Source organism: Epinephelus moara, chromosome 22 (assembly GCF_006386435.1).
Source record: "Epinephelus moara isolate mb chromosome 22, YSFRI_EMoa_1.0, whole genome shotgun sequence".
In the NCBI taxonomy this organism is placed as follows: domain Eukaryota; kingdom Metazoa; phylum Chordata; class Actinopteri; order Perciformes; family Serranidae; genus Epinephelus; species Epinephelus moara.
The window spans coordinates 2,272,966-2,285,236 of NC_065527.1; the positions used below are offsets into that span (position 1 = coordinate 2,272,966).

The following is a 12,271-nucleotide window of genomic DNA, read 5'->3' on the forward strand; positions in this document are numbered from 1 at the left end:
GCTACATGTGTGTTGATGGTGTGTTGGGAGGCATTAACTAACTTAACCTGCTCTCTGCACTCACCCAGCTGAGCAACGTTCAGGTGTGTAGTTATATAACATCTACAGCTCCTGTGATTGGCTGGTGCCTCCATGCTGCTTCATGTCAGAGGACCAGGCTGCAGAGATACTTCCTGTGATCATCATCTGTTTCCCATGTCAGGTGATACCTGTTCAGTCAGAGAGTAATAATTGACTTCCCTCCATCACCAGGACCAGGTGCTCACAGTTTAAACCTTTAGTCTATAGAGGACTCGGTGTTGCGTTCAGGGAACTCAAATCCACCTGAATCCATGTGAAAAGCTGTTTTGATTCTCTGCTTCTTTGAATTTCTTTGAAAAGACAAAGGGCTCAATGTGCTCTGTGAGCTGAGACTGCCACCTAGTGGATGTTAGAGAGAAAGGCTCTTACAAAACACTAAGTATATTGTTAAATATATTTAGTGTTTTGCTTTATTCCTTTTTTTAAATTATTGAATTACAGCACAATTTCCACAAACAGATCAATAAATGAATAAATAATGATAAAAATAAATAATACAAAAAACAAAAGAAAAGATAAATAGATACATAATAAAAAAATACAATATACTTAAAATTAAAAAAATACAATGCAATAACTAGATGAATAAACAAATAATACTAAAAATTACAAAAATGCAATTAGATCAGTATATTGAACTAAAAATAAAAAATTATAAGAAATAGATAATGAAAAAACTTAGAGATAAATAAATACATAGTACTAAAAGAAATTTAAAAAATATAGATCAATAAATAATACTAAAAACCTAAAAAAAGATCATATTGATGAAAAAATAAAAATAAAATAAACAAATAATTAATGATACAAATAAGTAGATAAATAAATAATACTAAAAATATTAAATAGAATAAATTAATACATAAATTAATAAATAATATCAAAATAATTAAAAAAAAGAAGATAACTAAATGAATGAATACTAAAAAACAAAATAAAAAAATGAACACTAATAACAAAACAAATAATTAAATAATACTAAAATCTACAATAAACACAATGACTTGATAAATGCATGAATAAAACTAAAACATTTAATAAAATAAATACATGAAAAAATAAATACTAAAAAATAAAAGATTAATAAATACTAAAAAATTCAAATATAAAATAAAGATAAATACAAAGATTTTAAGAATCCAAATTAAATATATAAATAATCCACACTAAAAAATCTATTAAAAAAAAGAAATAGATGAAAAAACTAGAAAAAAATAAATGAAATTAAAAATAAAATAAATAGATAAATAAATAATACACAAAAAACCTTAAGTAGATAAATGAAATGAACAGCTGACTGTGAAAGTGTTGTCATTGTTGGTGTGATCACTCTGTTGATGGACGGTAAAGACAGACTCAACTCATTACTACTGCACTTCTACAGTTTTTCAGATATCTGTGTTGTCATCATTTTATTTCTGGCGTTGCGTTTTGTTGGGTGGGAAATGTGCGTATCCTTAATGAATTTGACCACACACATCCTCCCTGCATGATCTAATCTGTAGCATTTCATTTACTCACCGTCATTCAGCTTTTGGAGAATATTTCTCTGACCTCTTTGTGTTTCCACCATTTTCTCCTCTGATGAAGAAACTCTGAAACCTCTTTTAAGCCCTCCTCCCTGCTCCCAACAGTTTTACACCTTTGGAGCTCTTTTGAGGTCTGAGATGCTCTGTGAATGACTTACGTTTTCTTAAAATTTCCCCTTTAAGATAAGACAGGGTGCTGAAAAATAAGTTTCAGACTTTTTTTTTTTTTAGAATTTTGTCACTAGAAGTGATCCAGGTGCATAATGAAGGGCTGCCTGAGGAAATGTTGCACAATGTGGGGTCCCTTTCTGGAGAATAAACGAGCTGGACTTTCCAGATATTCCTAAATATTACATTTATGGATAGTTATTTTTCAGTATTATTTATTTTATATTATTATTTTTTTTAATGATTTTTAGTAAAGGTTTTTTTTTGGGGAGTTTTTCCTTATCCGCTGTGAGGGTCATAAGGACAGAGGGATGTCGTATGCTGTAAAGCCCTGTGAGGCAAATTGTGATTTGTGATATTGGGCTTTATAAATAAATAAAATTGATTGATTGATAGTATTATTTAAATATTTAATTTTCTTTTCCTTTTTTAGTATTATGTTTTTATTTTAATTTTCCTAAGATTTTTATGGTTTTTTGTGCAGTAATTATACAGGACAGGTTAAGTGTGAATGAGGGAGACGGGGGATGACATGCAGCAAAGGACCGAAGGTCGATAACCAACCGACGGCTGCAGCAGCAAGGACACAGCAGGTGAGCTACTGGGAGACCATATAGTTTTATTACTTAAAAAAACATCTTTGTCTTGTTCGGAGTACTGACTTGGTTTGTATTGTCACTTTTTCATTGTGTCACTATTGGATTGACCAAATATTACTGTTTTTCCTATCCGAGTTTGAAATTGTTCTCAGAGATTGTGAGAAAAAAAACTGACTGCAAATGCTGTGCGCCACTGAACACCACTTCCTGTCAAGATGAAGAACTCTTTAAACTGAATCATATGTTCAGGTCCAGAGTAAATTCTCCAGCACCCTTCACATACTGATTATTGTTCCTATGAACTGAACACTTTTAGAAGTTCACTTTCACCCGTCAATAAGGTTTAATATTGATAACTGACACCACGGGTGGAAAACCCTCAGACTGAGCCACGACATGTTTGACCAGGTTCACAAAGAAAAGAAGAGACAAAGGACACAGAAGAACAATTGAGCAGGAGATTTATTTAGTGAGCACTGTTCACTTCTTTGCTGCCTCCTTCTGGAGCTTCTTCACCTCGTGCTTGATGATCTTGTTCCTCTGCAGAAACAAAAACAATCAGAGCATTAATTTAAAAACACTCAAGATCACCACATGTTTCACTGAGACTAATGGAGCCTTTAAAGTCCAGTGACTCTGGGTGTTACATCAAGCTGCAGCCTGGAAAATTAATCACTACTTTCATGTGTCTGCCACAGACTGAGCACTGATGCTTCCTCACTGGCACAATTAAATCACACTGACCCTTCATTAACTGTTTCAGCTGCAGCTGTTCAGTCAGTCAGCTGTGAAAACACTGATCACACTGAGGCCGACCTCACAGAGCAAGACTGACATGACCAGGGTGTATACGACAGCTGGTACACACACCAACATGTTTGCCCGTCACATAGAAGTAGAAACCAACAAAATGTTTTTCATGTTTTTACATGATATTTTCATGTTGTAACATAGAACAAAAAAGATATTTTTATGTCCTAACACAAAACAGGTTTTTGTTATTACGTGAAAACATCCTGTTACATCATATCAATATCATAAAAAATATGCTATAATCTGATACTGATCTTTTTTTCTGGCCTTGGCGGTCACCAAACTAAAATTGAGGACGCTATACTAATTACATCACATAAAATGTGAACAGAGATTCCTGAACAGCTAAAACTGATTAAGCTCAACAAAAAAGGCTGGAAGCTTAAAATAAAAACTTTTTTTTTTTACAGTAAAAACAAAACAATAGGCACATTAACAACAGGGAAGAGGAGTAAACACACTCTTAACTAGTAAATAAAGTAAAGAAATGTACAGCTGACACTGACATATATTCTAACAATCAATACGTGTTTCCCTTCAGTCGTCTGCATGATTTAAGTCTGAATGTGGTGATGTGTGTCTGTGTTACACCTACCATCCTCTTGGCCTTCATCACCTTGTAGCGGTCAAAGTCAGACATTTTGGCCCTCTGTAAAGACAACCAAGAAGAGAAGGTCAGAGATTCAACCTGAGTGGTTTACTTTTCTAACAAGATTCACCTCAGTTCACTTTTAGGAAAGATGGACAGTCAGGAGTTGCTGCAGTCACAGATCGTTGAGCCACAGTGGTACAGGGACACAATATTGTTGTCACATGAGAATATAAACACTGCTGACACAGAGGTGGTGTTCAGCAGCTGGATGCACATTTTATGCTAAGTACTAGTTTGCTACTTAAAACCGACTTTCTTCCTTGAAGATAAATCGTCCCTGCAGTTTAACATTTACATGTTGATACACACAGTGTGTTAGTTAGATGTGACAATTAAGTTATACCATCAGGTACAAACAGGGTCAAAAATAAAAACCAACCAAGCGCAAAATGATTTGGCGGGTAACTAAGGCTGTAGTCTTTCTGATGTGTTCAAGTGCAACTTTTTGGGCGAGACACAGGTGACGTGAGACAACGCAACAGTTGGCTTTTGTTGCAGCTGGTTCTGTGATGTCAGTTTGGTGAGTCCTCACACACACACTAACAGAACAGCACTTCCACAGTGAAACTGACCATGTGGAGCGCTCCTAGTTCTGCAACTATCGTATGAAACATCAGCTGATCTGCTGAACTATCACAACACACCACTGCACCAGTTGGGTTTTAGAGTGTCCCACCCAGCACACCATCAGAACATGTTCCTATCCTAAATACAACCGTGCTGCTCAGATTAACCAGGTGAGATGAAAGTCTTCACCTGCTCATGACCAACTTAGTCACCACAACTACCTGAGCTGTAACATTAACTGACCGTATGTAAAAGAGACATTTTCTAGTGTACAGAGACTTAAAATTTATTTTTTGTGTATCCAGTTCTCTCAAATAATATTAAACTGACAATTTTTACCTTCAGTTCACAAACCCAAACACACAGCAAAACTACAACTGAGTGAAACCCTGCATGGCAAAAAATACAATTTATCTGATACAAAAGCCGCCTTTTCGAAATATCCAACGTCACCTGTGATGATTACTAAATAACAGGATAAAAAACAGAAGAACCATCAAACTGCTGCTGCTCACAGGATGTAACTGTAACATAAGCCCACACATGCCAACCCGTCCTACATCTAATATGCTGATAAGGAGCAGAGAATCAAACATTACCTTCTGTCTTGCCTCGATCTTCTTGGCCCAGCTGCTTTGTGCCCACTTCTGGTTGACCTCGGCCTTTTCCCAGGCTCTCCTCACAAACTTCTGGCGGGCACTGTGAATCATAACATACAGTCAGAACCTCATACTGGAGGCATCTTAAGGGTTTCAGGACATGTAACCACTTCACAACAAAGAGACACCAGATTCATGTTGATGTAGGAACTCTAAAACCTGATTTAAGGTTGGGTGTGTGACACTTTTGAAGAGTGTCGCTTGGCAGAAGCGACGGATTTGACAGAAAAAAAAAAAGTAGCTTCACACTGCCATGTCCTGCAGCTTGAGAATTTAGCTATGTCACAGACGACCTCATATTTTATCGCACAATGTGGTTGGTCATGTTGTATTGTCGCCGGTGAGACAGTATTATAAATACGCACCGACCTGCATATATATGTAAAGTCACAGCTAAGGGCAAAAAAGTGGCTTTGACTTAGATTCCCTGTGATGATGTTTTAATCTTGTGTTGTGAAGCAATGAAACGCAGCACTGTGCCCAAGACCAATTTCCCTTGGGGGACAATATAGTTTACTTTACATAATGACGGGTGACAGGTTGGTTCTGGTACTGAGCTTTACGGGCATGAGTGGGTGCTGGTTTTCAAAAATGGACCAGAACAAGAGTGGTGATCTCCATCAGATCATACTCACCTGTGGGGTACTTTGATGACGTAGTCTGTGAGCTGCATGCACTTGAAGGGCATGGACTGCCTCTTCACGCCTGTGCAGGGTCCATCAACAAGAGCCTGAGAAGCACATGAAACAATCAGTATGAACAGGTCACGTCACACAGAGTGAGGCCAACACTGATCGACCCACTGTGCTCCAGAGTGCTCACCCTGTTCTGGTCGATGACATCTACGATGGCCACCAGCTTGCCTGCATGGGGTCCGAAAGAGACGTAGGCGACACGGCCGATCTCAACGAAGCGTTTGAACACCTGAGAGAGACAGCGGAGAGCCAAACATCAGACATGTCTGCCTGTACTCTGACAGTTGGGTACAGCACCACCTCTGTGATAATATATCTACCGACACACAACACAACATACAGGCTATATAACACATAGTCAACTCTACAGGTTAGCTAGGAGGCTGAGGAACTAACGTTACCAGACCTATAGCACCCGTCTCACCAAGCTAATGCTAACTAGCTATTTGCTAATGTTTCTGCTAACGACTTCTGCTCAACATGTAGGTATAAATGTATTTGAATAAATCAGCATCGTAAGCGCGTGATATTTATTTAATCAGTATTCTGGGAACCAAACAAGGTAAATGTGTTCGGTTAACCGAGCAGTCCTCGGCCCTCTCCGCCGGATGGACCACGTTGTAATGCGGGCAGAAGCCGACATCTTACAGACATCGTGTTAAAACTTAAAATAATCTCACAAGTCTCAATAAAACACTTCATTAATATGTGTATAAGTGTGTTAGCAACACGCACGACTCGTGTTGTCCCAGAACTATGAAGTATATGTAGAAGAAATTCGACTTAGAAATGCTAAAGTATTCATGGCGAACTCACCATGATGGCAGTCCGGGAGCAGAAAGGACGTTACAGCTTCCGCCTGGCGCAGATACGGCTTCCGCTTATACAGTACGCATGCGCGGTCTGTAATTTGTTTCCTAGTGTTTCAGCAATGTATTTTTGGCTTTTGACAAAGTAAACTATTAAATTATTATCATTACTATTATTATTATTATCATTTATTTTTTATACAAATTACGTAACAGATTTATTATAATTTTTAAGCACTATTTCCAGTTCACTTTCTTGTTTTTTTAATTAACATTCTTTCTGTCTTTCTTTTTTAAAAAAAAAAAAAAAAAAAAAATCCCCCCCCAAAAATCTTGTTTTTAATTTTCTCTTTTTAATTTTTTTGGGGTCATTTATTCTTTCATTGCTTATTGCTGTATAATAATAATATAATTATTATTTATTATTATATATTAATTATTATTATTATTATTATTATTATCATTATTAAAAATATGTTACGGAATTATTACAATTTCTCAGCACTATTTCCAGGTCATTTTCTTGTTAGTTTTATTTTATTAACATTCTTTTATTTTTATTTTTATTTTTTTTTTACAAATTTTCTTGTTTTTAGTTTTCTCTTTTTAATTTTTTTGGGGTAATTTATTCTTTTGTTGCTTATTGCTGTATAATAATAATAATATAATTATTATCTATTATTATACATTTATTATAACATGTTTATTATTATTATTATTATTATAAAAGCAACCTCAGGCATAAACTACTTAAGCCTCCAACAACAACTGTTGGGTAGAAAATGTGTTGAACTTTAACCTGATTGAGCTATCCTCTCCATCACTTTAGGTATGTTATGCTAAAAAAATTCCACCAGATGTCGCTGTGTCTTTAAATAGTCTGCCATTACAGTTCTTCCTCTACAGTGAGTAACAAAAAGGGTCACCACAGACATGAGGGTAGTGTGTGGTGGGTATTATTGATCATCTATAGGTCGGGGGTGACCTGTAGCTCAACAGGTAGAGTGTGCTCCCCATGCAAGGTGAGCCCTCTGCAGTGACACAGGTTCAACTCTGGCCTGCAGCCCTTTGCTACATGCCTCCCCCATTCTCTTTAATTTAAGCTGTTCTGTAATAAAGGCAAAAGCCCTAAAAAGTGATATTAAAAAAAACTTCTTTCTGCTTCTGATTCAGCCTCTTCCTCTGGTGCAAGAAGTGTCAATACATGTCAAGGAAACTATAAACAAAGAGAGGTCAGGGCGACAGTGACAGCGTTAGAGGAGCCAGGCTACTGTTCTGGGACATACAAGTCACACTTTAACCCATCAAATCTTTGTTGTTCCAACTTTGACTGAAACATCCTTCCACCAGATTAAAAACACACATTACCTGATGTTGACTGACATTTTGAATCTTAATGTGTGCCTTGTTTTCCTTGTTAATGGTGTCCACACAGATCACCTCAGGAGGTGGTCTGAGTTCTCTTGGAGTGTTCACATGTGGGCAAAAATGCTGAGTCACTGCTCTGAGTCCATTTGGGGGGCTGAAAAAGACCAAGTATGAAAACACCCTTTATGTTTCCCCTTCTGTTCCTGAGATATGATGCTGAGTAATGGCCAAAAGTGTTTCATGCAGAACACTATGATGTCACAGTGAAGCTGACCTTTGACCTTTTGGATATGTCATCACTTCATTATCATAATCTTATCCTATTAGATGTTTCTGTGAAATTCTGTCATTATTAGTGTATGTAAGTAAGGCCCAAAACGTTTTGAGGTCACAGTGACCTTTGACCTTTAACCACCAAATTCTAATCAGTTCATCTTGTGTGCCAAATTTGAAGAAACTCCCTTAAGGCTCTCTTGAGATGTCAGGTTCACAAGAATGGACTGAACTGTCCCTTTAACATCGGAAACTTTGTTTGCAAATAAATGTCAGTTTTGTCTTCTTGCATTTTTTGTTTCGACGTCCCAAATGTTATGCACCACACTGTCATCGTCTCGTGGTAGATGAAGGGTAAACGTTTGGCCTCTTGTGTCATAAAGAGAAGAAGCTGACGCGTACACAGACTGAACAGCTTGCATTGCCACCAGCAAGACTTTCTTTAATAGTGATGGCCAACGTAAAAAGTGTGACACAGCCACCATCACTTTGAGTAAAGAAAACAAACATGGTGGAGCAATGAAAAGATAAAACAAAGCACTTCTTTTTTTAAAACCTTCTCTTCCTTCGACACAAACTTATAAAAGCAACTTGAGAACTGAAGTCACAACACCAGAGCGATCCACAAATAATACTTTTTTTTTTTCCAAGTAGGCAACATGACAGCACGACATGGTCAAATGGTTCAGGGGCAACCTTTTCCCAACACAACACATTCACAGAATCCTTCCTGGTAGAAAAAAAACAGAACATAGGAAACCAACTGAATGATGGGAAATATCTAGGAGGTGCCACTCAATAAAAGTCTGTAACAAATAAATAAATGTGTGAATAACACCATGAGTCCAACTGAGCAGCTGCTGAGATCAGCCCAGAACCTTGTAAACACAACACCGTCTGAATATGTTCTAATGACAACAAAATAAAATAACAGCACTCTTCTGAAAACATTACGCTAGCTACATCGATCAAAGATGGATGGAAACCGAACATCAACACTTGGCACTTAAGAACTGAAATGAAATAATAAACAAACATTCCTCAGTGGGTTAATGTACATTGTTGTAAACAACTAAATGCCGACTCTCGGCACGATAATAGACAATCAGTTTGGTTGGTGTTTGGCGTACCAAGACTGTGTCACCATGAAATGACGTGTACTGTGTCCAGTGTTATGTTTTCCCTTTAAGTCTGTAACACTGGGATCAACGTGTCTGAGCTGACACTGGCTTGTTTTATAAATACCGATCAGAATGGGAAGAATCTCGGATGGAAACCCGGCGAATCGGAGCTGGAGAGAGAAACGCAGCTTTGAAGCTTGATGCTTTTAGATCCCAGGATTGCAAAGTATGTGGTTTCTGCATCTTAGAAAGAGAAACTGCAAGGCACTGTAAAATCTGCAGATAACGGTAACGACCAGTTACCTCGACATCATTAAATCCAGTGAACATTATGGCCTAACGGGTTCTAATTTGGTCCAGAGGGAGAAGAGAGGTGTCTGCAGCAAACAGGTGGACGCTAACGTTTTGGCAGTGCCAGGCCAAATCTAGCAGTAGCATTTATTTTCGGACAGAACTCCATCTGCTTCATCCACCAACTGATAATCCTGGAGACCTCACTATTCCAGCATTAAAGGGCAATTTTGCTATTTTTCAACCTGGATCAAATGTCCCCATGTTTTTGAGTCTAAGTCACTGATTGGACCGACAAGTTTTGTAAACGGGCCAGTGTTTAGCAGGAGGGCTGCAGCTGGTGGCAGCAAAAACGACTGCAATGTAAACACTTAGGGCAACTGAGCACCGTCAGTCTGTGTCCACTAAGACCTCGGTAACACAGAACGAGTTGCGCAGGTTGCAAAACGTGAGGCGTAAAATATAATTTAAAGTCTTGTGTGTGATTTATCCTGACTTCATATGAGCAGCTGCTAGGCTAATTTATACAATGTAAAATGCCATAGACTTGTGCTAATAACGTTAGTATGTTGTATTTGTGGGGAAAATGTGTCCAGATAAAGACAAGTGTTTGTTATAGTGAAGCTGATTTGTGTTTGAAACTGTCTCTATTAAGCCATGTTTAATGTATGTTTAATGTGTGTTTAATGTGTGTTTAATGTGTGTTTTGAATCAACTAAACTTTACAGCACTTCACAGAAACCCTGCCGCCAACTAGTGTTTTGGAGGTGTAACTGCAGAGTGACACAGACACACCACCGCACAAGTATAGATCTGCCTTGAGTGTCTGAGAACTTATGAAAATGATCCATACAGGGATACATCCCCTTTTGTCTAACCAGAAACAGCCCCAAAATCACCATCACCAAATCCACCAGACTCCATTCACATAAACAGCAATTTTAGCATGTACAGAGTCAGTGCATTTTCACTTCTAACTGGGTGACTTAAGGGTTAATTTCAACCAAAGCAAACTTCGTGATTGTTGGAACAGTGGGAAATGAACCAGGACAGCTTGTGTAAGTTTTATTTTGCTCCTGTGGACTTTGAATCAAGCGTGTTCTATGATGATAAAATTACTGTTTTTGTAAATGGAGTCTGGAGGTGTTGACAGCAGTGATTTTGAGCCTGTTTCTGGTTTAAAAACAGAGATCTTACTCATCAACAACAAGGACTATGTCTGTGAAGACATTCATAGTGACAATCTGAGCCTGTCAGTGGCAAAAACAAACACTTTCAGTGGACGTAAATTCACGGTGCTCAATTGCACATCGAAGTCTGTTTCTCTGCTGCTGCCTGCAGTGATCTCACTAAGTACGGCACCAGTCTCAAAACTGTTGCTGCCATGAGTCACTCAGACACAAGAACATGAGAAAAAAGGGTCCAGGCTGAAAAATACTGAAGTTACTCTTTAAGAGGATGAACTGGGTCGGAATATCTGAAGGACACAGCGAGCGTTTATCAGTTCAGTATCACTAGTTTAGAACAAACATACATTGTCGTAACTGAACTGAAACATTACAAAACAAACAATCACTGATTTAAGCAAAACATGAATCGTTTTACATTCATGTATCTCTCGCTGGGTTCAACTTTACAGGCGAGTTTCAGACTCAAACTAAACTGAAAACTTACGGCATCCTGCGCCTACCAAACAGTCATGAAAAGCCAATTGTTCTTAAATTAAATGTGTATCAGTTCACTATACAAGAAAATATGGCTGTGGGGGGATTTATATACCGACACCAACAGAAGACTGACATGAAGCGAAGCATGACGGCTCTTCAGTAGACATTTGGCCAACAAACTGTGTGTTCCTTTCTCCCCCTTCAAACAGATCACGCTGTCTAATGGCTAAATCCCAACAACAAAAGAATCAGATTGTTCACAACCCGCTCAAAATAATAGTTCTGATAACAGAACCGAAATAGAAAGAAGCCAAATACACATATGTATGGAGGGGTTGTGTGCGCTGTGTGTGTCTGTGTGTGGTACGTTAGAGTGCAAAAATTGTCAGGGGCTGGTAAACTCAAAAAATAACCCACACCAGAACTGAGAGCTTCACCGAAAGAAAGAAGACAAAGTTCTGTCTGACAAAAGTGTGGATGTCAGAGTCACTTTTTGAGGGGCTGGTAGACTGAGGCGTTGGGGTCCAGGGAGGAGGGACTATTGTCCATGAACTTTGAGGAGTAGTGCGGGGTGACGGGGCTGAGGTTGCTGCCGTCTGATGAGTAGGACAGGCTGGGCATCACTGCCATCACCTCTGCTATCTTCTGCTTCAGCTCTGCGATCTCCTGCTCCCTCTGGTGGATCTGGCCTAGATGAGACGAGGAGACAAAGACAGTCATATCACAGCGGAGAGACGAGGAGGGACATTTGAGCCCTGTTTCCACCGAGCAGTCCAGTTCAGTTCAGTACACATTGTTTCTGTCTCCACAGTGTAAAGTTGTGGATGGTACCAACAGAAGCGTTCCTTAGCGTCCCCATGTTTGGTCCCCCCTCTGTTGGGGTACCTAGCACACAGATCTGGTACTAAAAGGTGGAGCTAGAAACCCTGCAGTCTGATTGGTCAGTAGAGGACGGTCACTCTGGTTTTATGTAACCTCT

General features: G+C 38.5%; 2 protein-coding genes and 1 long non-coding RNA gene across 4 annotated transcripts in view; 1 reads left to right on the top strand and 2 right to left on the bottom strand.

The window, feature by feature from the left end:
* LOC126384516 (uncharacterized) overlaps window positions 1–12,271 on the top strand; it is a 632,363-nt gene that overhangs the window by 18,882 nt on the left and 601,210 nt on the right. The gene's annotated exons all lie outside the window — the stretch shown is intronic.
* On the bottom strand, window positions 2,822–6,639 carry rpl14 (ribosomal protein L14). The gene is made up of 6 exons (XM_050035598.1): window positions 6,580–6,639; window positions 5,891–5,992; window positions 5,704–5,798; window positions 5,009–5,108; window positions 3,786–3,839; window positions 2,822–2,917 (listed from the first exon to the last, which is right to left on the bottom strand). The coding sequence occupies exons 1-6, from the start codon at window positions 6,580–6,582 to the stop codon at window positions 2,858–2,860; spliced, it is 414 nt and encodes a 137-aa protein (XP_049891555.1). The 5' UTR covers window positions 6,583–6,639; the 3' UTR covers window positions 2,822–2,857.
* Window positions 8,622–12,271, bottom strand: part of maco1a (macoilin 1a) — a 13,018-nt gene continuing 9,368 nt past the window's right edge. Inside the window, exon 11 of the mRNA XM_050035453.1 lies at window positions 8,622–11,981. Within this exon, the coding sequence (XP_049891410.1) occupies window positions 11,779–11,981 (203 nt within the window). The 3' untranslated portion in view covers window positions 8,622–11,778. The remainder of the gene's footprint in view (window positions 11,982–12,271) is intronic.